General features: G+C 34.7%; 1 protein-coding gene across 1 annotated transcript in view; it reads left to right on the forward strand.

The window, feature by feature from the left end:
• The window catches only part of PTPN4 (protein tyrosine phosphatase non-receptor type 4), a 221,620-nt gene extending 195,097 nt beyond the window's left edge, over positions 1-26,523 (forward strand). The window contains exons 20-27 of the mRNA XM_028101288.2: positions 2,365-2,531; positions 3,804-3,894; positions 3,980-4,041; positions 6,645-6,791; positions 8,580-8,708; positions 11,093-11,241; positions 12,935-13,070; positions 18,676-26,523. Coding sequence (XP_027957089.1) covers positions 2,365-2,531; positions 3,804-3,894; positions 3,980-4,041; positions 6,645-6,791; positions 8,580-8,708; positions 11,093-11,241; positions 12,935-13,070; positions 18,676-18,762 — 968 coding nt within the window. The 3' untranslated portion in view covers positions 18,763-26,523. The remainder of the gene's footprint in view (positions 1-2,364; positions 2,532-3,803; positions 3,895-3,979; positions 4,042-6,644; positions 6,792-8,579; positions 8,709-11,092; positions 11,242-12,934; positions 13,071-18,675) is intronic.
• Positions 26,524-26,549: the final 26 nt, after the last annotated feature.

Here is a 26,549-nt window from a genome sequence, read left to right on the forward strand (position 1 = left end):
AATTCATCTTCTTTCAATCTCTTTTTTCCTAATTCTGTCCCTTTGTGTTATGCAGAATAAGTTAAATCCCCTTCCTTCAGTTTTTTGACAATAGCTGATTTTACCAGAAACCTTCCCCCTTTCTCCAGTTTAACAATACCAGATCCTTCAGTGTTCATATGGTATTGCTTCAAGTTTCCGTAACACTTTATCAATCTCCTCTGAGAAAAGTTCTTACATGGCTATATCCCAGCATTAGACACATCTTCTAGTTTTGTTCTGAACAGTTTGCCATTAATTATAGTTTTAGCCACAAGATTAATTAATGGTTAATGCCTCGCTACCAGTTGTTGACTATATACCATAAGGAAGTAAAATGTAATTAGAATCGGCCCATTTCCCACCCCGCACACCCAACCCTGCAAAGTTTTCCAAGAGAGTTCCTTTAAAAAAGAAAAATACAGAACTCTCATTTTGTCTCTTAGGTACAAACAGGCATTTTCATTTTATCTTCTCTACTTTGTGTTTTTCTGCATTTGTGCTCTAGAATTGGCTTTCTGAGAAAATTCAAGGGACTTCAACAGAATGTTCTATTTTGACTTTTCAAGGAACTCATTCATTTGGACCTGATATTTAGGTGATTCATTATTAGGTATTTTCTGTCACATAATGCAACTTAAATTTTATACTAAGAATAATATTCTCTCAATTTTGCTTGTTCTGTTTTCTCTTGATAACGGATCCTAAGGAACTTAATAGTAAGTTCTGCACCTGGGCTATTTTGTATATTCTTGTTTAATCTTTACAGGCATCCAGTGAGATAGATGAATTATCCCCCTTTTATAGTTGAAGGCACTTTAGCACCAAGACATTCAGTTATCTGCTCATAAATTCATGACTTGTACAGAGCCAGAATATGAACAAAACTCCATATAATGGAAAAGGCATGTCTTTTTGCAATTTCAAATCACTTTATTTATACTTTAAATTAGGAGAGGAAACCACCTAGGGCTTATTTCTTTGCAAAAGATCTTTCTGTTGTTTTGTTGTCAAAATCGGGACTGGGGGGTGTGCCTGGGCGGCTCAGTCGGTTAAGCGTCTAACTCTTGATTTCAGCTCAGGTCATGATCTCAGGGCTGTGAGAGCAAGCCCCGTGTGGGGTTCCGTGCTGGGGGTAGAACCTTCTTAAGATTCTTCACACGTGCTCTCTCTGTCCCTCCCCCACTTGCATGTTGCGTGCTTTCTCTAAAAAAGAAAATATCTGGACTGGGACCTGTATTTACTTTCAGTATGAGTCTGTTGTGTCCCTTCTTATTTAAAACAACACTTAATCAAACTTTAAAACTGTATTTACAAAAAGTATCAAAAAAACAAACAGCTTGTTTTTCTGGGTTTTTTCCTTTAAATCTCCTTCGTAGACAAAATGCATTCACACATTTCTTTTTCTTTTCATTCTTCTTTTCAGAAGTTTATTCTTCTCAGAAGTGCACACATCTGAACAGGAACCAGACCTCTTAAGCATGGGCAAAAGCCCCTAGCTTGGCTCTACTCTGGCTCTCTCTCAGCTTTTTCCCTTATCTGTGGGGATCAGGATTTTGTGGGACCAAGAGGACATGCCACGCTATCACCTGTGACCACTCCTTCTTGTCTAGACCACCTCATTTCAGCCCTCAGTTCTCTGTCCAAGTAGCTCTGATCCCACTTCCTGGGCCTGTGTGGCTGTTTTCCCTAGATCCAGTCTCCCGTGGGTGGATCACGCGGTGTACGTACCCCTAGGCCAACAGGGTAGCTAAGAGGCAGCAGTTTGCAGAGGAGCAGAGAACAGACTTACATATGGGCTGGTATGTTCGCGCATATGTTCATAGGCTCCCATGTTAAAGAATGGAGTTTAGGGGGGAACAAAAAGGAAGGCGGGCTACGGGCCAGAGTCTGGGGTCTGGGTCTCTTCATACTACTGTGACCATGGGTTCTGGCCTCCCAGGTTTTGTAGATGTGTCGGAAAGAGGATAGAACAGGTTTTGTTTAGCACTCTACTGAAGTTGTGTTTTTTCGTATCTGGATGTATGGTATATAGGTCCCTGTTTCTACTTTTGTTCTAGGTCCAACAGTTTAAGGGCAGGTCTGAGCTGCTGCTTGACCGCTCCTCTTTTTCTAATTGTCTCTTCAAGTTACAGACATTTTCAGCAGTATGGCCAAGAACGCTTCTCTTTCCTAAAGGTACAGCCAGAGTTCAACTTCACAGCCACTTTGTCTCTTGTGCAGTGACACCCGACTCAGATTTGATGAATTCTTTTTCCTGACACAGAATTAAAGAACACATCTGGTAAATTCTTTTTGCCGGTTGATTAAGATTTCCGTGTGGCTTTTTTGTTTTTGTTTTTTTAGCTGTATATGATGTAGTGGAAGAAAAGCTAGAAAATGAGCCAGACTTCCAGTACATTCCAGAGAAAGCCCCACTAGATAGTGTCCATCAGGATGACCATTCCCTGCGGGAGTCAATGATCCAGCTAGCTGAGGGGCTTATCACTGGAACAGTCCTGACCCAATTTGATGTAAGTAATACTGCATGGAAAGGATGTTGGGCCATATTTTCTAATTAATTTCATGGTCTCTTAACTGCCTAATCTATCGTTTATAATTTATAAACTGAAATGGTATTCTGTGAAATATTTGACATAAAAAAATATTCTAAAATACATAGTTTTAAACATTGCTCCCAAAATACTAGCTGTAGTTACATAAATAGATACCTATTTAAAAGAGAGGAATAAGGAGATTTTATGCATGTCATCAAACTAAATTCTTTTCTGTAATTCAATAGCTATTTTTATGAAAGGTGGCAGATGAAGATAGGCTATGGTAGAGCTAAAAATCCTGAGTTAAAGGAAAATAACTTTTGTTCTTTGTCATATTTTATACTTCTCTAATTTTTGTCTGTCTAGTTGGTCATCATTAATATTTGTTGCTCTAAAGTATGTGCTATTGATAAGTGACTATAAAACATTTGTGACTGTAAATCATTTAGGGCGTGTCAGTGTTTCCGTTTCAGGCGCGCCTGGGTGGCTCAGTTGGTTAAGCATCCACCTTCAGCTTAGGTCATGAACCCAGGGTCTGAGATTGAGCCCCAGGTCCGGCTCTGCTCAGCGGGGAGCCTGCTTCTCCCTCTCCCTCTGCCTGCCGCTCCCCCTGCTTGTGCTCTCTCTCTGTCTAATAAATAAAATCTTTAAAAAGAAAAAAAAAGTTGTTCTTGGTTCATATACTGTTTAAACCTCTCAAATTAAATGAGAGCTAAATGTTCTCTGCAGATTTGCTGTTCATAACTTCAGTTACTTTTCTGTAAGCAAAATTATTTTCAATTGTTTTATCATTTAAAAAAATACAATATATAATTTATGTCAGAAATTGTGCAGAATTCACCTTCGCAAATTTGTTTCAATATCCTACTAGCTTAAGGTACATCATTGTATGAATGAGGTACCCTAAGGAAAAAACCTGTTTGTTGTTAGCATAGAAATAATCTTGAAGGGGCGCCTGGGTGGCTCAGTCGTTAAGTATTAAGCGTCTGCCTTCGCAGGCTCAGGTCCTGATCCCAGGGTCCTGGCATGAAGCCCTGCATCGGGCTCCCTGCTCCACGGGAAGCCTGCTTCTCCCTCCCCCACTCCCCTTCCTTGTGTTCCCTGTCTTGCTGAGTCTGTCTCTGTCAAATAAATAAAATCTTTAAAAAAATTAAAAAAAAAATAATCCTGAAAAACAAAACAGAATCTCTTAATGGCTTGCTGGACTCTTCTTATACCCCCTCCTTTTTTTTTTTTTTTTTCTTTTAGCAACTATATCGGAAAAAACCTGGAATGACAATGTCTTGTGCCAAATTACCTCAAAATATTTCCAAAAATAGATACAGAGATATTTCGCCTTGTAAGTATCTACCATCTCTGTTTGTTAAGTTTAATCTTTTTAGCCTAACTTTATCAAAACATTCTTTCTTTTAAATTTTTTTCAGATGATGCTACACGGGTCATTTTAAAGGGTAATGAAGACTATATCAATGCAAATTATATAAATGTAAGTTTATTTTTATTATGCCTTTGTCATTGGGAATAAGAGGGACCACCATAAACTTTGAGGTTCCTTTTAACCTTGAGAAAATATTAACACTTTCAGATACTGAAAATTAGTATAAAGCTAATGTTAAAAAAATAGTTTGGTACTGGCATATTAGCATATTCATAGAGCAGTGGAATAGAATAAGCTGAAATAATGCCTAGACTTTTGTTTATGGTAGAGATGGCCTTTTAAATCATTGAAGATAAAAATAGATTATCTAGTGAATGAGTTGAGTAATATATCTAGATATAATCTAGAATATATCATTGTAAAGATGTTTTCCTTCCCTTCTAGTGGGATAAAAGAATTACTAACTTCTTTTCTTAATTCTGTAATGTAGAAAGTTTCAAACATACAAAAGTAGAAGAAAAGTAAAATGAACCTTCATATATACATCACTCAGCTCAACAGTTGTCCAGATTGTTTTGAAACAGATCCATGTTTCATATCATTTATCTATAAAGACTTCACCTACTCACTCTTGATGTAACATATTTTAGATATATCAAAATATAAATGTTAAAAAATGGAATCGTGAGAGTAGTTGGAGGAAATCTATGAGAATGGCTTAAAATCTCAGAAAGGGAAAGACTTTTCTAAAGTTTAGACCCTTGTCTAAATTCACAAAAAGAAAAGTACAAATCAAAACTGGAAGGAATTACTATTTTTCACCTATTAGACTTGAAATATCAAAGAGTGTGATAATATCATTTATAAGTGTATATCCTTTATCTGAAATCTTGTAGCCAAATATACTTTAGGATTCAGAATTTTTTGGATTTTTTTTTCAACAATCATTCAGTGCCTGCACCATAGACTGTAATAAGTAACATCCCTAGCAGACTATGAGACATTACCCTGTAATCAGTGTATTGATACTTAGTAGCAAACTATTGATACTTCCATTGAGTGGGACTTGTAAAGACTATAAGTAGTCTTAGATTAGCCAGATATTGCTGTCAGATGAGTCCAGGTGAGGTCAGGTGTACCCAAAAAAGGACAGACTTACACTTCACAGCACTGGGAGTTTCAGAATTGTGGATGAGGGATTATCAGTATATTAAGGAGACTATCGCGGAACAAGCATTCTTCATACATTGTTGATGGAAGTATAAATAGGTACAACCTCTTCAGAGAGGTAACTAACAAAAATGTTGAGTTTACAAAAGTATTCAGTGCAGCTTTCTTCATGGTAGCAAATAGATTACCAGCAACTTAAGTGTTCATTAAATAAATTACGGTATATGCAGAGCCATTAAAAAAATAAAATCTGACATCTCAAAGATAAACTGGAAAAAGAGAAACAAGGTGCAGAACAACATTATAAGCTACCTTCTATGTTTTACAGAAAACAGAATTTTGCATCTACATTTGTGTGTTGTGTACAGAGTATCTCTGAAAGAATATATTCAAAATTAGAAAAAAGGATTCTTTCCTGGGTGTGAACTGGAAGCTGGGATAGGAAGAGAGACCTTTTTCTCTATTCACCCTTTGGTATTCTTCCAGTGCCATGGTGCATGTGTCACCTTTCTTCTTTTTTCATTAAGTCTCAAAATGTAGTAGGATGATGACTCATCTTCCCCAAATACTCATGATCTTACTCTTCCTGAAAAGAATGAACTTAAAATATTTTCTACTATCTTTTCATATGTATGTATGTATTATATATTATACATAATTTGTTAAGTCTGAACTAAAACAAATGGCAGAATTTTTGCTCCTTGCAAATTTTACCAATAAGTTGTTTAGAGACAAGTATTTTTATTTCTGTACCAGAGTCTCTAAAACAGGGTTTTCTGTAAAGCTTCTCTTAAACCTGTAAGAGTGCTTTGGAAAATATTTAAATTTCTGTTTCCAATAATTAAAAGATAAATATGTGTAACTATTAAGAAATTTCTTCTGCAGATAAAGAAATTACTAATAAAGATTGTGGGATTTTTCTTCTTTTTCAAATTTTTATTTAAATTCTAGTTAGTTAACATATAGTATAATACTGGTTTCAGGAGTAGAATTTAGTGATTCATCACTTACCTACAACACCCAGTGCTCATTATAATAAGTGCCCTCCTTAATACCCATCACTCATTTAGCCCCTCCCACACTCACCTCCCTCCATTGACCCTCAGTTCTCTACCATTAAGAGTCTCTTATTGGGGAAAACAAAAAGAGTCTCTTATTGGGGCACCTGGGTGGCTCAGTCATTAAGCCTCTGACTTCGGCTCAGGTCATGATCCCAGGGTCCTGGGATCGAGCCCCGCGTCGGGCTCCCTGCTCTATGGGAAGGCTGCTTCTCCCTCTCCCACTACCCCCTGCTTGTGTCCCTTCTCTGGCTGTCTCTCTCTCCGTCAAATAAATAAAATTAAAAAAAAAAAAGTCTCTTACGGTTTGTTTCCCTCTCTTCTCTTTTTAAAGATATTATTGGTAAAGGCTTATTTTACTGACTTTGCTATTTATTGAGATTAGTTGTATTCAGTTATTTCATGGATGATTTTCATATACTTGATCATAGCAAAAAGTAATAATGTAAAACCACTTGAGTTTTGTGTCCTTTGCTTTTTTAGATGGAAATCCCTTCTTCTAGCATTATAAATCAGTATATTGCTTGTCAAGGGCCATTACCACACACTTGTACAGATTTTTGGCAGATGACTTGGGAACAAGGCTCCTCTATGGTTGTAATGTTGACTACACAAGTTGAACGTGGCAGAGTAAGTCGTACTTGAATCTTACAAATTGCTTGGGCTTTTTTCTTTTTCTTTCTTTCTTTCTTTTTTTTCTTTTGCTTGGGCTTTTTTCAGCTTACATTGCATATATGGTCAAAATATTCACATTGATTTAGTCTTTTTTGTAACCTTTAAACTTTGTTTCTTGTGTTATTAAAATCATAGTGACTAACACATAATAAATGTGCTATATAAGTGTTAGCCACTGTTATTATCAGTTATTATCTAAATGAATTAGCATGTATTTGATAAGGGATTTGATGTAGAATATATGAAGAACTCCTATAGCTCAACAATGAAATGGTAAATACCCAATTTAAAAATGGCTGAATATTCTGAGTAGATGTTTCTCAAAAGAAGGTATTTAAATGGCCAATAATGTCATAAAAAGATGCTTAGCATTATTAGTCACCACGGAAATGCAAAATCAAAACCACAAAGAGAGGAATGCCTGGGTGGCTCAGTTGGTTAAGCATCTGCCTTCAGCTCAAGATATGATCCTGGGGTCCTGGGATTGAGTCCTGCGTTGGGCTCCTTGCTCAGCCCGAAGCCTGCTTCTCCCTCTCCTTCTGCCTGCTGCTCCCCCAGCTTGTGCGCGCTCTCTCTCTCTCTCTCTCTCTCTGACAAATAAATAAAATCTTAAACACACACGCACACATACACAAAGAAGTAGCACTTCATATCCAGTAGGATGGCTAAAATAAAAATGACAGATAATACTAACTGTTGACAATGATGTGGAGAAAATGGAACCCTGTTATACTGCTGCTAGATTTGTAAAATGTTGGAAAACAGTGTCATTTTCTCAAAAGGCTAAACATAGAGTTAATAATCAGTAGTTTCACTCCTTGGTATACCCAGGAGAAATGAAAACATATGTCTACATAAGAACTTGTGCATAGATGTTCATAGCAGCATTATTCATAATCACCAAAAGGTGGAAACAATCCAAATATAACAAATAAAATGTGGTGTTATCATTCAGTTTTATATCATTTGGCAGTAAAAAGAAGTGAAGAAACGGTCCATGCTACAACATGGGTGAACCTTAGAACACATTATGCTAAGTGAACAAAGGCAGTCACCAAAGACCACACACTATGTGATTCCATTACCTGAAATGTCCAGAGTAGGCAAGTTCATAGAGGACAGGAAATGGATTAATGGTTGCCTAGGTCCAGAGTGAGAGAAGGAGGTGGGATAGAGGAACACACAGTGTGATTATTAATGGGTATGGGACTTCTTTGGGGAGTGAAAAAATGTTCTAAAAGTGATTGTGCTGATGCTTGCACAGTTCTAAAAACAATTGAATTATGTGCTTTAAATGAATGGGTAAATTGTATGTGAATTATATGAGAGTAAAGCTGTTTTTTTAATACCCTAATTATGAAAATAAATAGATTGGCATTTTAGTTAGCGATTCTTTCTCATTGTTAACTTAAATCTAAAAATACCGAGTTTAGTGCACCATTTTGCCACTCTCATAGTACTAAATGATTCAGGCAAGAATTAATCAAGAATGGTAAAACATTGGGCGAAAACTTGTAATAGACAGGATATTTGCAGTCTCAAAATATATCCAAACAGATTATTATTACAAAGAAAAAAATGATGAAGAAATTTTAATAGTTGGCAGATCTAGGTGAAGGATATATGAGGGCTCATCAGATTACTCTTGTAACTTTTCTGTAGGCTTGAAAGTTTTTAAAAATTAAAACATGTTAAAATTGGAGAACCTAAATTATATATTTTTCTTAAATCTATTGATGTCAGGTTAAGTGTCACCAGTATTGGCCAGAACCCACAGGAAGTTCATCCTATGGATGCTATCAAGTCACCTGCCACTCAGAAGAAGGAAACACAGCATATATCTTCAGGAAGATGACACTATTTAACCAAGAGGTAGGAAGGCAGGATATCCATTCGGTAGAACGGTTATGTTCAAGGTAAAAACTTTGAAAGCTGAAAATGTGTTCAGTCCTGGTTACTAGGAAATAATATTTAAAAATTCCTGAATTTGCTTCATTGGAACACTTTGAAATCTTATGAAGTATATTCTCCTACTATATTAAATGTATTTTCAATTTCTCTGGGTAAATATGGTCAGTAAAAAGCTATTATAGTAAATAATAGTTATTATTCTTAATATTCTGCCTCTTCATAAAAATTATGCCATGGTTGTTTTTGATTTCTTCCTGCCAGTAATATCAATAAAGTATTTGAGTACATCTGTGGAAATACAAAGAATAATTGAGAGCTATCAAATTATTATCCTTTTTGTAAAAGAGTGAAGGAGCGCAATTTCAGTCTCCCCAGTATTAAGGAAGGAAAAGATTGTAGGCAGGATCCTCTGACAGCAGACAGATTATAGCTTTGTGTAATTGCTAGTTCCTACTGCCACCTGGGTCATTCCTCTTTGGCTTCCAAATCCAGAGCCAGAAATGGAAACTGATTAGTAAATGATGGCTCAGTAACTCAATTGGAAGATGAGTGTAGAGCGTGGCATGTTGCCAGTCTTGTCAGGCTGTTAAAGATAGTACACCCCACTTTCACTGCCTGCAGCTAGATATTCCCCTATAGCCATCTTTGGTTTTGAAGGGGGCTAGAAGAAGAAAAAAGCAATTGCTAAAGAAGAACAAATAGCACAGGTTTTGAATACCCATGCCTATCCCATCAGTGGTTAAGCCTTTTGAAAATGAAAGCTTCATATCCCCCACCCCATCCCACTCCACCTCCCTGAATATGAATAAAGGAGCCCAGCAAGACAGAGCTTTACTGACTCAAAGGGAAGGAGCCAGAATTTGTGGGGATTTATAATAAAGGAATCTGATATTGAATAAAGCTAAGTTACAAGAAATAAAAAATTAAATTTTCAAAATCTTATGAACTAGAGATTCCATTAGAATCGATTTAGGGCTTGTGTAGCTCCTGGTCCAATGTAACAAGGTAAGTCAATAAGATATTTCTTCATTTTCCCAAATGAGTATGAAAGGCTGTATATTGGCCATATAAAATAATATTTATATCTTCAGCATAATCTCTTTATGCTCCACCTATAAGTTACCCATGGCAGATTATAAACTTACAGTGGCTTTTCTTTGCAAACCTTGAGCACCTCAGAACTATGACAAGACACAAATTAGTTTTTAAAGTTTGAGACAAATATAATTGGGAAATTATATTTGGGAATTATAATTGGGAAAACACATTTGGTATATAAATTACATTTATATACCAAATGCATACATACATGGATGGATGGACTGACACACATACCCCAGAACATAATACCCATTTTACATTACCCATTCTTATAATTTTTGGTACCATTAAATTTTGTTAATAATAATCAAAGGTAGTCTGTATTAAATACCTTCAATCCATTTCACAAGATTCTGAAAAATTAGTTATCAAGTTATACTGAAGTCTCTTTGGGATTTCGTTCATTAGTCCTTTTCTTAAATTACCTTGTACTTTAATGGTCTTTTCTAGAAGCCCCCTTTAATGTAAATGACAATAACCAGATTTCATAGTGTTGAATGACCATAGCTACCAGTTTTTGAGAGTATGATTGCAAACAGCTGATTGGGTGATTTAAAGGTCCTTTCATAGAATCCTTTCAACATAAGACTATCCCTGTGAGGTATAGATGTTATTTTATTTTTCAGTTGAAGAAAGTAAGGCTCTGAAATGTTAAGTGCCTTAACCAGCAGAGTCAATATTTAAACCAAGATGTATAAATCCAATAATAATACCTTTCTCCATTTTACTGATTCTTGGCTCCCAAAAAAGAATTAAACCCTGATTGGACTTTGTGTTTTTGTGATCTCCGGTTTTTAATCTACATTTATTTTTGAGATTTTATTTTCCTAATTTCCATTATTTCACTTGTGTTTTTCAGAATTAGCCCAACTTTGCTTATTAAAAAAATTTTCCCCTACCATTTTTGCTCACCTAACACTTCTTTAGTTTTCTTTAAACATTTCTCTGTATCTTAATTTGTTTTTGCCTATTTATTTGTCATCTGAAAAATACAAACGCAGAAATTGAATTATAAGAATAGTGATCCAAGTAGCTGATACTTAATGGATACAACTGTTTCTGTAAAATGGTTTCTTTCTTTTTCATTGAAATTTTGGGTTTTATTGAATTTACATTACTTTTTGGGGGGTAGTGAGAATAGTTTCTTTTGCTTTTCTTCTAAAATTAAAATTAAAATGACACAAATATTTCTATTTTAAAGGTAATTCCTAAGTTAAGGTGCATAATTTTTCATTTACACTTAGAAAAATGAGAGTCGTCAACTCACTCAGATCCAGTACATAGCCTGGCCTGACCATGGAGTTCCTGATGATTCAAGTGACTTTCTGGATTTTGTTTGTCATGTACGAAATAAGAGGGCTGGCAAGGAAGAACCTATTGTTGTTCATTGCAGGTATTTTCTGTTTTTTATGATTGAATAGTTGACCTGATAAGTCACTTTTAAAAGGGAATGTGTATTTTATTTTGTCCTTAAATTGTTATCGTCACTGTGGTAATTAGACTGAACCCAGAGCTATGATCTGAAGCTGGAAGGCAAAGGGTATGTTCCAACATATGATTGTCAGAATCTTTATCATAAGAAGTAAAAATAATACTTGATTGATTCTTAGAAGCTTGTCTTTTTCATAGTTTAACATCTCAGACATTGGGTGTCTTACAATGGATGGTATCTCAGATTTGATGAAATCCAGTATACTAAGCATTCAGTCGCAGCCTAAGGGTTTAGATTTCCTCCTCCCAGCAGCGTACTCCTTCCCGCCCTGTGGCCCCTCCCAGGACATTTGTTAAGTACTCTCCCCTCTCTCAGAGTTGCCCTACCCAATACCATCAAAGGATATGCTACTCCCAAGAGCTCCAGGTGAACAGCGGTAGGCTACCCTTTTCTTCCTTTCATACTCAGGCCCCGTTCTGCCTTCTGAAGGGCCAAATACAGTGACTCCAGCCTTCACTGCCATAGACCCAGATTAGGAAAATGAATTATCTTCTCCTTATCCTAGCCACTTCTGTTATTAAAGTGATTTATTCAGAAGCTGTGTTGAGTCCTCTGAATAAATAAAGGTATCTCCTCATCCTTACACCTTCCAGCACTTTTTTCAGAGCAGACTTTCAGGTCATCAAAACAGATTGTAGACCAAATGTCTGAGAGGCAACATGGCAGGATTGATGAACACATTTGGTCATTTCATATCCTAAATCCCGAACAGCTGCTATAGCTATTATGTTCGGAGAAAATACTTCAAAAAGTTGTTCTTGACTATCCCAATTCCAAAATTTAATCAAAATTGAATTTGGTTTCAAAAACCAATTTGAGTGTGGAAAATATTGTTGTCTTTTTGCATTTGTTAATGATTTATTGTAATTTTGTTATTTTGCATTTTACTTTTTAAGATTTTACTTATTTATTTGTCAGAGGGAGAGAGAGAGCACACGCAGGGTGAGCAGCAGGCAGAGGGAGAAGCAGGCTCCCCACTGAGCAGGGAGCCCAATGTGGGTCTCCATCCAAGGACCCTGGGATCATGACCTGAGCCAAAGGTGGCAGATGCTTAACCGACTGAGCCACCCCGGCGTCCTGAATTTTATTACATTTTTTTAAGACTTTCTTTATTTGAGAGAGTACAAGCCAGGGGAAGGGGCAGAGGGACAAGCAGACTCCCCACTGAGTGGAGAGTCCAACGTGGTGCTCCATCCCAGGACCCCGAGATCATAAACAGCTGAAGTCAGCCATACAACTGAGCCACCCAGGTGCCCCGTTAGTTTGCATTTTAAAGGGAGGCTGCTCCAGTAAGCTTATACACCTTGTTCACATTTTAAAAACTGAAATGTAACTCTTTTAAAGTAACATTTTTACAACTAACAGTGGGGGAGGAGTAGATACAAACCATTTAATCTGTATTAAGTGTGAAATGTTTTTCAATTTTCAAACTATTTTTTAGTTGGCTTTCTACTTTTGTAATATAAAGCTTTTAATTAAAATCAAATTATTCTTCTATTGTATTGTATTTCAGTACTTTTATTTACTGCACAGAAGCCACAAGAAGTTTAACAGAATAGTATCAATGAGACTGCCTCTTATTTATCTTTTTTAGTGCTGGAATTGGAAGAACTGGGGTTCTTATTACTATGGAAACAGCCATGTGTCTCATTGAATGCAATCAACCAGTTTATCCACTAGACATTGTAAGAACAATGAGAGATCAACGAGCCATGATGATCCAAACACCTGTAAGTATTGCACTTCATGTACATATGTGTGTTCTCAACATGATTTTTGTTATCAATGTATATGGCAAACCATATTTTTATCTTTTTAATTCCCTGACAGGAGCCAATAGCCGCTAGCACAGGGGTTGGCAAATATTGCCTGTAAGCCAAATCTGGCCTGCTACTTGTTTTTGTAAATAAAGTTTTATTGGAATATAGCCATGCCCATTTGTTTACATATTGTCTATGACTGCTGTCACCCTAAAATACCAGAGTTGAGAAGTGTAACAGGCACCATATGACTTGCAAAACCTAAAATATTTACTAACTGGTCTTTTACAGAAACTATTTGTTAGTACCACCTTATCATGTTAATTTTTGAGTGCTTAAACAGGTACAGAGGAAGTTTCCCTCTGTTAGTCAGGTGGGATGCCAAGAACAATAGCATCCCTGAACTGGAGAATCTTGGTAGACCAGTTCTTGATGAAACAGCTATGGTGAAATCACCTTCTTTTAACATAAGAACTTGAATTGCAACAACAACAACAAAAGTCATGGAAATTAAGCTACTAGCTTATTGTATTCTACACAGACTCTAAATTATATTCCTGGAATCAAAAGAGGAATCATGGCGGGACCCCTGGGGGGCTCAGTCGGTTAAGCGTCTGCCTTCAGCTCAGGTCAGGTCACGATCCCAGGGTCCTAGGATCGAGTCCTGCATTGGGCTCCCTGCTCAGCAGGGAGCCTGCTTCTCTCTCTCCCTCTGCCTGCAGCTCCCCTTGCTTGTGCTTGCTCTCTCTCTCTTCTCTCTCTGACAAATAAGTAAAGTCTTAAAAAAAAAAGAGGAATCATGGAACTTTAATGTTAAGATTGTTTTTTATATTAAGCCATGGTGAAATGTTAGCATTGTTGATGGCACTGTTACCTAAATGAATTAACCTATATGATCTAATAAATGCCTATCATTTTTTTAGCTTTTAATTACAGAAAATTTCAAACATACGCAAGAGTAGACAATACAATAAAATGAACACTGTGTTGAGTACTGAGACCCAACAACATGTGCCATATTGTTTCATCTATACTGTCACCTACTCTCCTGGTATTTGAAGCAAATCCTAGACATCAGATTATTTTGTCTATAAATATTTCAGTGTGTATCTCTAAAAGATAAGGAGTGGTTTTTCTTGTAAACAAAATCATAATACCGTTATCACATGTAAGTATAAATAACAATAATTTCTTAATATTATCAAATAACCTATAGTCAAATTTCCATTTGTCTCATATAAATTGTTTTTTTTAGAACAGCTTTATTGAAATATAATTCACATACCACAAAATTCACTGTCACTTACATATATCTGATTTATTTTGAGTTAATTTTTACATACAGTTTGAGGTAGGGTTCCAAGTTCATTCTTCTCCATGTGGATATCCAGTTGTCTCAGCTCCATTTGTTGAAAAGACCGTTCTGTCGTGTCTCTGTGCCCCTTGTCAAAAATCAGTTGACGACAAATGTAAGGGTTTATTTCTGGACTTTCAGCTCTTCTGTTGATTTGTATGCCTTTTCTTTCTTTTTTTTTTAAATTTTTTATTGTTATGTTAATCACCATACATTACATCATTAGTTTTTAATGTAGTATTCCATGATTCATGTTTGTGCATAATACCCAGCGCTCCATGCAGAACGTGCCCTCTTTAATACCCATCACCAGGCTAACCCATCCCCCCACCCCTCTTCAGTATGCCTTTTCTTATACTAGTACCATACTGTCTTGATTACTGTAGTTTTGTAATAAAATTTGAAGTCAGGAAATGTGATTCTCCCAACTGTGTTCCTCTTTTTCAAGACTCTTTTGGCTATTCAGAGTCCCTTGCATTTCCATATGAATTTTAGAATTAGTTTGTTTTCTCTGCAAAAAAAGCAAGATACGGATTGCCTTAAATCTATCAATCCTTTTTGGAGAGTGCTGCCATCTTAATGATATTTCACCTCCCAAACCAAGAACGCAAAATGTCTTTCCATTTATTTATGTCCTTAATTTTTTTGAGTGATGTATTATAGTTTTCAGTGTGCAAGTCTTGCACTTCTTTTGTCAACTTTATTATTATTTTTTTAGGCTTTTTGGTGCTATTTTAGGGGAAAATGTTTTCTTAATTTCATTTTTGGAGTATACATTGCTTGGGTATAGAAATAAAATTGATTTTATATGTTGCTCATGTATCCTGCAGCCTTGCTGAAATGATTTATTAACTCTAATAGTTTTTTATTTGTGAAAGTGGACTCCTTAGGATTTTCTATATACAAGATGTTATCTGCAAATATAGTTTACTTTTTCCTTTCCATTTTAGATGGCTTTCTTTTATTTTCCTTTTTTGTTACTCAAGTACCTGGCTAAAACCTCCACTATAATGTTAAAAAAGTGGTAAAACCAGACATCCTTGTCTTGTTCCTGGTCTTAGGGAGATAGCTTTCAGTTTTTCACTTACTAAGTATCTTGTTAGGCGTACCTTTTATCAGGTTGAGGAAGTTCCCTCTTTTACAAGTTTGTTGAGTGTTTTCATCATGAAAATGTGTCCAGTTTTGTCAAATGCTTGTTCTATATCTATTGAAATGATCATGTGGTTTTCGTCTTTTATTCTATCAATGTTATGTATTATATTGATTTCGATGTTAAACTAACCTGCATTCCTGGGGTAAATCTTACTTGGACATGGTGTACAGTTCTTTTTTATATATGATGCTTGATTTGAATTGCTAGTATTTTCTTGAGGTTTTTGTATCTATGTTCACACATAATGCATTTTTAATTATAGTAAAATACACAACATAAAATGTACCATCTTAACCATTTTTAAGTATACAGTTCAGTAATGTTAAGTATATTCACGCTGTTGGGTAACCTATCTCTAGCACTTTTTCATCTTGCAAAACTAAAACTCTGTACCCATTAAACAACAACTCTCCATATCCCTCTCCTCCCAGCCTCTGGCAACCAGCATTCTACTTTCTGTTTCTATGAATTTGACTACTCTAGGTGCCTCATATAAGTAGATTCATACAGTTTTTGCTTTTTTGTGACTGGCTTACCTCAGCTTAATATTCTCAAGGTTCATCCATGTTGTAGCATGTGGAAGAATTTCCTTTCTTTTAAGGCTGAAAAATACTTCATTGTGTGTACACCACATTTTATTTATCCTTTCATCTGCCAGTGGACATTTGGGTTGTTTCCACACTTTGGTTATTATGAATAATGCTGCTGTGATCCTGGATGTATGGATGTCTCTTTGAGATCTTGTTTTCAATTTTTTTGTATATGTATACCCAGAAATCAAATTGTTGGATTATATCATACATAATGAGTTTTGGGTTGTTGTTTTTTTTACCGTTTGTATAAAGTCAATTCAGATACAATTCACAAATTTTGATTGGTTTATGTCTCCTAAATCTCTCTTAAACTATCACTTCTTCCTGTGTCTCTTTCTTTTTTCTTGCAGTTTATTTGATGAACAAACCAAGTATTCTCTGTATTTCCTAAAAGTGGTAAATGGATCTATAGACTTGAACAAATTAGGTGATATTCTGTTCTTTCAAAAGGCACTTAATGTCTGGTTGTCTTTCTTTTTATGATGTTAGTAGCCTTGGGTGATGAGTGCCTGCATTATTAACTTATGGGGCTTGAAGAATGGTGATAGTCTATTATTCCTTCTTTAAAGAGAAATTTTCCATCAGCTATTGATTAGCCAGTGGTATATACAGGCAGTATAGGAAAAGCAAGATAAACACTTAATGCTTTCCCTTTATAAGTTTTCAGTATAATGAGTTGGTTCACTTGCCTCTTCTAATGGTGACCTCATACTTTTGTTTGTTTTGATATTATTCTGAAATCATGGACTTAAACATATGTGATATGTTTCAACCCATTGTAGTTACTTTTTTTTAACGATGCCCCATTTTTAATGATGTCCCATTTTTGGGCCAGCAGGAACCTATTCAGCCTGGCTCCTAATCTTTTTTTGTCAAGACCCTAGTAATGGATAGCTTCTTTGCTAGTAGTGAAGATATCCATGCCCCAGCTTAAACTCTCCCCGCCCCAGTTTTAGAATCCATAATTTCCCCCAGAAAGTAATGTGTTTTTGTTTATTTTGTTTTTGAGAAATTATTTTAGAGACCACCTTCTGAGAAGTAGGTGTTTTTATTGCTGTTCAGTTGGTGTTAGTATTTGTCTTTAGAAATCTTCCATTGCCAGAGTTAAGAAAACAAACTTAGGAGTTAATACCAATGCTTCCAATACAAATTTAGGACCACAGTGTTTTTACTTAATGTGGTCTACTTTACATCTTATACCCATTCATCTTTAATAAGAATAAATGGTTCTCTACAATACCAGCAATGAAAGATTTAGACTGTCACAAGTACTCATTTGTTTTATTACACATGACATAACAGTCTCATAGTAACAAAAAGAACACTACTGCCACCGACAAAATAGTTCCTAAAAAGAATTTTCAGTTTTTTCTACTTTTTGGGTATATTCTTTGAGATACTCGTATTACTGTTACAAAGTCCCTTGAAATCGCTCCTCTCTGTGTGGTTATGCTGTCAACTAGACAGACACATTGATTTGTTTCATGTTATTTTCAACTTAGAGATCTTTTAAATTAATGTTCTAATTATGGGATATATTTATGTGGTTCCAAAGCAAAATCTGTAAAAGAAGGAAGTATATTCAGTGAAGTCTAGTCTCTACCCCTCTCCTGTACTCTATTCCCTCTGTCCCTTTATAGGAAATCATGTTTTAATGATTTGTCCTACCCTTTTTTATAACATATATATTGAGATAGGTAGACATTTGTATTCCTCCCCCCTTTTCTTTTATAAAGAGAATACATTGTGTGCATTTTTCTCTGCAGTACTTTTTGACTGAACAAGATATTCTCGGGGGTGCCTGGGTGGCTCAGTCAGTTAAGCATCTGTCTTTGGCTCAGGTCATGATCTTAGGGTTCTGAGATCAAACCCCACATTGGGGTCCCTGCTAAGTGGGGAACCTGCTTCTCCCTCTGCCTCCCCCCAACTTAAGTTCTCTCTTTCTCTCAAATAAAATAAATCTTAAAAAAAAAAGATATTCTGGAATTATTTTATAGTGATCTGTAGACTTTCATTTCTTCCCCTCCCAACTTCCCACCACATATTCCCCTGTGAGAATGTGCCACTCGTTATTCACCCAGGCCCTTCCTGGTAGCCATTTGGATTGTCCCTACCCTTCGTTATTATAAATAATCTAGCAGCAAATAGCCTTATTTATGAATGTATATTTTCAATTTCTTTTTCTAGTTTATCTTTGGATAGATTCCTAGAAGTGGGATTGCTGGGTGAAAGGTAAATTAACGTAAATTTATTGGATGCTGCCAAATTGTAGTATTTTACATCCCTACTAGCAATGTATGAGTGTGTTGCCAACAAAGTATGTTGTCAGACTTTATTTTTTGCCATTCTGTTGGTGAAAAATGGTATCTCTGTGCAGTTTTACTTTGCCTTTCTTTAATAAGCAAACCAAGTGAGTTTTTTTGTTGTTGTTGTTTTCTAGTTTTTCTGATCAATTCTATTCTTTCTATTTTTCAGAGTCAATACAGATTTGTATGTGAAGCTATTTTGAAAGTTTATGAAGAAGGATTTGTTAAACCCTTAACAACATCATCAAATAAATAAGAAAGCAAAAGTCTGGGACATGTGTCAGAAAACTGCTTTCTCTTATATTCACTGTGCCATAAATCTGCTTGCAGGAAATGGCATTTAGACAAAACAAATGAAGAACTAACAAAAACTGAAAACTTCAGCACTGTTGCACTTTATGTTTAAGAAAATGTCACTCTCTCAAAATCTGTAATTCACGTGTTTGAAGACTATTTCATGCTTTGCTCCGAACAAATAGTGAATAACTGAGTATGTTCAGGGTAATTTATGAAATTTGTGGTGGTGCCATGCAGTCCCCTTCTGGTAGAATTGCCACAAACAAGGCTCAGAATTATCATCATCTCTGTTATACACCTGTATCTTGAAAGCAAAAAGAAGTAAACATCAGGAGTCAGCTCTGGTGTTTCCCAGTGATTCATGTACTTATTACTATACTGGTTACCAGATTTTTATTTTTTAAATTTTAGCAATATCATTCTCAATATTAGCCAGTACACTGCCTATGGATGCAGCACATCTTTCCCTGTACTCCCCCTGTAGAGACCTGCTGTTCATGAGAAGAAAGATGGAATTTGCTTTTCCCAGGAAATGCTGCACATTGTCCATTTACCAGCATCTTATAGAAAGTATAAATATGAATCTACAAATTTTCTTGAATTTAATAATGTAACTTATATTTATCATAAGGTTGGCTTCTTCCAAATCATGTGATTTCACATACTTGATGTAAAGGAATGCATGCATTGTGTCTTAACCCCTTAAGTGCCTTGAGACGTCTTTGTATGTCTAATGAAAAGGCACTCATTTGACCCCACTAGGAGGTATGTATGTATATTGTACATTTACATTTTTATGCATTTTGAATCAGCTCACATTTTAAAACATAGCTTCTTGTATGAAGAGTTACGCAGTCAAAAAAGGGTATGGAAATTCTATTTCTTACTCAATTTTCCTGTTTTTTGCCACAAGAAGCAAAGGTAATTTGTGTTCTACTGAGTGAGCATGCTGCTGCTATGGAATTGTCAAAAATCTGCTCATGCCTTTCCTGAGGGACAAGGGTTACAGTTTAGCAGCTCAAGTCAAAAGATGCTTTATTATTCAAATTTTCTATTTATTTTATCCCTAACTTTAGAAATGGCACCTAATATGCACATTAAAGTTAAACATATTCATATTTTCGCTAAAGATAGAGTAGTTCATTGTGATTTATTTCTATCACTGTCTAAATTATTACTCTAACGCATTCATTTCAGTTCATTTCAAGCTTTGTTCACACTGGTCTGTTGGTTGGGATACTTCAAACAGGGAATGAAATGTTATTGACTTATTTCTAAATGTAATCCCTCAACTGAAATGAGGGTTTTGCTGGGTTTTTTTTGTATACAATTAAATTACTCCAGTTTATATATATACTTATTAAGTTACAAGCATGTTAATATGGAGAGTTTTGATTGTCCAGCCTGATGGAGGATCTGATTCCCTTTAAGGATGTGTATATTTTCCTCTTCAGGATTTTTTTTAAGTCTGTAGAGAGATAGAACTTTAAAATTGCCCAGTTTTAATATAAGTGGAAATTTGTTCACCTATTGAAATGTTATGTTACACAATTATATGGATTATGGTTAAAACAGATTCATTTCCTAGTGGTTTCCAAATACTTCTGTATAGTCTTGATAAAACTTAAGAGTTGAATAGTTTCGGAATGCCATTTAGTATGAGGGGGAGAATGCACGTTTAAAAATCTTCAGTGTAATCGAAATGATGTTATTTCAAATATTCAGAATCCATAATAATAAATTTTAGGAAGTTAAGTCCTAAACATTAATAGCTAAGATATCAAATAAATTATTATAATCAAATATTTTAATTTTTTAAGAGAAAAGTAACATAACCTTTATGTCAGAGAGAAATTCTCCTATCCCTGGGTTCCACAGCCAAGAAAGTATAAATTAGTAAATAACTATAGTCTTATTTGAACATTCCATTCTCTACCAACAGATAAATACAATTTAGGCTGCTCTATGACATCATGATAAGTTGAAAAATGAACAAGTAAAATCATGTTGGGGGTCTACATAATTAATAACTGTTTTGATAGTTTTTACCTAAATTAAAATCTGTTCTAACAGTATGGATAGAATATGACAACCATAAATTAAAAAGATAAAAAGACACAGTTGTATAGATATAAACAGATAAATGTCATGGTTGGTATGTTCTTTAACTTACAGTTTTGTTTACACTTCTGAGATAAACTCTAATAATTTGTTGGCAATGAGCACTGTTGCCTTTTGTAATCATTAATTCCAGTCTTTAACTGATAAATATTAGAAGTTTAGAATTACCTTTAAGTTTCTCACATATGGATTTTTCATCTGGTAGCTACCATCTGTCAGTATTTTTATGTATAGAAAAGATCCTTTTTAAAGACATATTTATTAGGATCTTAAATTTAAAATAAATTATCCTTCACATCTTCTTAAAATGGATATGCTAATTATGCTTCTCTGTTCACCCAACAGATAAGACTTTATCCATTACACCTAGGAATTTTTTAACCTGTTTATCAATCTAAATAGGGTTCTAGGAATAATCCTAGCTTTAATATGCTAAGTAGTTCTAGATTCCATTCATATCAGTGTAATATTGTGTAATAAAATGTCAAATTTCTTGTATCTGAACTACTCTCCCCCTCCTCCCATAGTTCCCCTGTTCATTCATCCCCCACACACACACACTCTAGAAGTCAGTGCTGTTATTCTCGCAAGTGGAAATAGGTATTGGTGAATCAAGGGGCTTTGTAAATGCTAAGAAATGTTAGTGAAAACCTTTCCTCTCTGATTTAAAATGGTTTTACCAGGTTCATTTCAAAAGTTTTATTGAGCATCAGATTTGTGTCAGCACTGTGTACATAGCATGAAGAATATTTTGGAATAGACTTTACATTCACAAGAAGAATTGGTAGTTTTTGTTAAACAAGTGCATCCATTCAAAATAGAGGCCGAGTAAATAGTGTAAGAAATAACGCCCTTTGTGTGGCCTGCCAGCACAAGTAGGAGGGGGGGAAAGGAGTTGATCGTTATGATTAAGAGTAAAGAGAAAATTTATATATAAAAACTGACTTCAAACTTAAAGAGGTATGGTAAGCCATTAAGACACACACTTTTGTGTGCTTATATATTTGTGTGTTTCATAAAGGCTGATGCTAACAGGGGTAAAGGATTATTTTAAGTGCAGAGTTGTTTATAATGTGTTGGCAGATCTGATCAGGTCTAATCAGGTATTTGAGCAAAAGTCTCCGGTCTCCACTAAAAATACTCTTAACTTGAGAGCTGAAAGGAACCTGAATGGTTTTATCTAATCTCACCTTCTGTTATTTTAGGCATCATATATGAAGAGCATAAATTCTTGTGAATTTTAGTCTGTTTCAGCTCAAGAATTATACTCAGGCAGTGTTTTCATTTAATAACTATGATGACCTTAGAAGATGTCACTTAATTTAGAAAATAAGTAGGTTTTCAAAGGTGATCCTAATTAGGACCCTGACTTCAGTTTGCTAGTCATGCTTCCCTGATAGAACATAAGCTTTTGTAAAGTATTTAGGCTGATACACATGCAGTATGAAAACATTCTGAAATGTAAATTAGAAGACTAATTTTTAAAAGCACTTAAAACATAGAGCTAGGATTTAGAATATATGTCCACTTATAATAAAATAATTTATGTTCATAATGTGAACATGTAGTAGAATTAAAGCATTACTTATTTTATAATCTTATCAGGAAGAAAGAAACAAGAATTTTTAACAATGTTCTATTTAATACCTGTGTTTTGAATATTTAAGATACTCTGATAGTAAGGTTGCCAAAGTAGTTTTGAATTCATTAAAATTATTTATACCACAATAAGGTGGGATGTGTTTACATCTCTTATTTTGTAGTTTAGATGAATTTACATATAAGTCACTTAGAGTAAATACATTATGGTAAATATTTGTTGGAATAAACATCTCTTAATAATGACATGAAAAAGATGAATTATGTCACAGCTGGCTTTTATGCCACATCAACAAAGTAACAATATTATCATTGCTTCCCAGAGTTGCTTTAACTTTCCAACCACAATGTCTGCAGTCATTTTTGCGTGTGTGTTGTTTCCTCTAAGTAAAACAGCTATGTTATTAAAACCCACTGGATTTTCTCAAATATCAGAATTACTGATCTGTTGGCAAAGATTTATTTGTGTCTCAATGTGATCACAACATAAGTTACAGCAACTGTTTTATAAAATTCTTAGGGAATTGTATAGCTACTAAGGAATTTACATAATAAAACATTTTTGAGAGCTAACTGCTAATAGATAAGTTCAGCAATTTTATAGAGCCCATGAAATCCCTAAAATGTATTTTTGGGGTTCAGCTTACTTTACAATGTCTACAACTACTAACATAGTTTTTTGTTCTATACCAACTTCATTTATTCTTTTTTTCTGACTTCATTTATTCTTAGTAGCAATTAGTACAGTAAGCCTTTCATTGTTATCAAAAACAAGTCCTATATCAGCGAGAAATTAGACACTTTAATTTCATAATCTTGGTGAAGTTGTCCTGGGTAGACACCAAATAGTTATTTCTGTTTCCATTTCTAGATTTTGCCGCTACTTATTTGTATGTTTTTCTACTGCAGTTTACTGTTGATTTCTAAAGTTCTATAGTCATTGTTATTTTTATTTTAGCAATCCAAGCTAAATGGGCGGCCATAGGTAGTATCTACTGGGGTGCAGTCCATCAACATTGACTAGATGTGGTTCCGTGCATAAAGGAGAAAACCAATTTTTTTTTTATTTACAAAGTGAGAAGTATTAGCAATATTGCAAGTTAAAGACTACAATTTTAGTTGAAAGTCCTAATGTTTAACTTCCTGAAACCTTTTAAAACTTCCAATGAAAGAATGAAAGTGTTTAAAAGCCTTGTGCTCATAAAAGTTTCAGTTAAGCACTAGAATTTTCCTACTTATTGTTGTGTAAATGATAGAGAAAATATTTTTCTATGGACAAGAGATTGAAACTGTTAACTTCTTTTACTTCATTGTGTAAAAAGGAGAATGATATTTGTATGTCTTTCATGCTGTAAGAAAAATGAATGTATCTTTGAAATGTTATTAGAATTATGACTTGATTCTAAGGATACTCTTTGTTTAAAAAAGTCAGCAAAGGATTGAAAAAAAGGAAGAGTGTATTCTTCATTCTATAAAATCAGTTTTAGAAGAGAAATGTAATTTTCATTATAAACAAGAGCAATCATTACTGAAGCATATTTCAAATATAATGTACATTCTTTTTGTTTTGTTTTAGCTGTAGAATAGAAAATGTCAAGAAAATTTGTGCTTACTATTTTTAAGTGTAAAATAATTGTAGACTTCTGGAGTGTGGAAGGGTGTTTTTGTGTGAGGGTAAACATTCTGCTGCATGTGTTTACCATGAGGGAACGTTCTCAGGCATTGTCAACTGTGGCAGCCACAAATAAGGACATCGTTGTGAATGTGACTTTGGTGAAGCCAGAAGTCTGTGCCTCAGATTTACTACAGTAAATATGTGCAGAGGCCCCTGGCAAATAGTTTTGCCTATTATCTGTATCTTGGACAGATAAGACCACTGAGCCCAGTTCTGACTTGTAACAGTGGTGTCTTAGACGCTTAAGGGTTATTCAGCTGAACAACAACAAAAACCCTACATTTTTAACCATCTTTTAGGCATGATTAATTTGTTCAATGGTCTCTTTAAAGGGTAGTATTTATTAATTATTACTTGTTAAACTTGACTCAGTGGGGCCTTCATTATTTTGACTCCTGCTTCCATCCCTCTAACTTTTAAAAGTCATTAATTTCATTTTATAGTAGTCTTTGTGAAGTAAATACCCTGAACAACTATAAGGTGATATCTTTATTCACTAGCTATTTTTTTAACTGTTTTTAAGAGATTACTATCGGGCCCCCTCAACCCTGAGAGTTTCCAAAATTTAGTAAATTTTACTTGTGATAACTTTAACTGAAATGCTACCTTACTAAATGAAATTATCACCATAAAGTCATCAGGGAGGATCAGCCCAGTTTACAATCTTAAACCCAAATAGGTGCTGACGTTTGATTTCCCCAAATCCACTGTAGTCACAATTGAGCCCATTTTACCTTTTATTTAAAAGAAGCTTTTTGGGTTTTGCTCCTGAGTTGTGTTGCAGTTTTTGCCTTCCCTGGTAAGAAAATTTCAGTCCAATTCTGGAATTCTCTGCCAGCCATCTTTTCCAACCCTTTGGTGAGTTCACAAGATCATCCAGTCTTTCTTGTATTCTGTAGAGTAGGTCAGATTTCAATGCTGAAATGATTTCTTGAATTTTAAATAGTAGCACTTTATTTCATGCTTACTACTGACTTAATTTATACATTTAAAAATAAAATCTAGTAGGAGTTTTGTAAATATGGAAAAAACTTTAATGGATTAGTATGTAGAGCTCATTGGATTGGACCCAAGTAAAATGCTTTACAATGATCTCTTGATCTTTTGATATTTAAAAGGTAACGTGTGATTTTAGCTTTGCCACTTTTCTGTAATTTATTTAGTACAGTAAAGACTACCCAGTTGACTGAGTTGACTGTCTTACTGGACTCTTGAGTTCTCTCAGCTAGCTTCAACCAGGTTTGGTTTACAGTAATCATTTCTGCTTTGCATTTTTTGTACATTACATGAATACTTGGAAATCCATTTGTTTGGTTTTAAGTCGTAGGTAGGGGTTAAGTCAATACTGCACCACAAGTAAGTTGAAGAGGGCAAAGTCCTGACACTCTATATACATGTCAAGGGGCAGGATTTAAGACACTAAAAACAGTTTACATTAAGCTGTTTTCATTTTCTATCATTAGAATATATGTGCTTAAAAAAATTAAAAACTGTCCACCCAGTGTTCTCACAGCATCAGGACATTGCAGTTACAAATCCATATTGTAATCTTTTCAGATGAGAAAAGCTAGTCTTTATTTTCTACAGTGTAGGCTTAATTTTAGGACAGATAATTTACTATATACTCATCAGTGATATTTTTAAGTAGTTTTACAAATAATTATTTCTATGTAGAGGGTTATTAATTTGGGATTTTTTTTCTTGTAACAGGTGCTATATGTAAATATGAAGGGCGAAAAGTCACTTAGTTAAAAGTCTAGTTTATTTCGTAATTAAAATATGGTTTTGCATTTCTGCTGTCATTTCACGTTTGATCATACTGAACTAGTAGCAAAATGGAATTAGCCCCTTAATTTTTTAAACCATCTTCCCTCATTTCACAAAAACAACTCTTTCCATATGGTTTGTTTCCATAAATAAGAGGCAGAGAAGCTTAGGATTCATTTAAAATGTGTAAGCTTGAATTTGGTCAACACTGGATAATTTGAAAATCATACTCTGCATCTGTCACTGCAGCTTACTGTATGCTTGAAAGGCCTTGTGTATTTGTCTTAATTTCAGTGAAAAATTAGAATTCCTGCAGTTTATTCATGTAAAAAAAATTCTATGAATACTAACAGCAGACAGGATAAAAGTGCCAATTTGCATTAAAACTGTTTGAGTCCTAAGAGCGATTATGTTATGTGAAATGCTTTTACACATATTTTGTTGGCCATATTTCATTTTGATTGAACAATAGTTGTTCAGGTACAAACGTGAAAAAACTAGCTGTGACTTTTAATTGTTCAATTGCAAAATAAAGATGTGCTTTAGTAATTTAAAGTATAGGAGTTTTGAAGATTATTTTTTGT

Source organism: Eumetopias jubatus, unplaced genomic scaffold (assembly GCF_037043125.1).
Source record: "Eumetopias jubatus isolate StellerSeaLion01/CBP00866 unplaced genomic scaffold, mEumJub1_p1.0 scaffold_3, whole genome shotgun sequence".
Classification (NCBI taxonomy): Eukaryota; Metazoa; Chordata; class Mammalia; order Carnivora; family Otariidae; genus Eumetopias; species Eumetopias jubatus.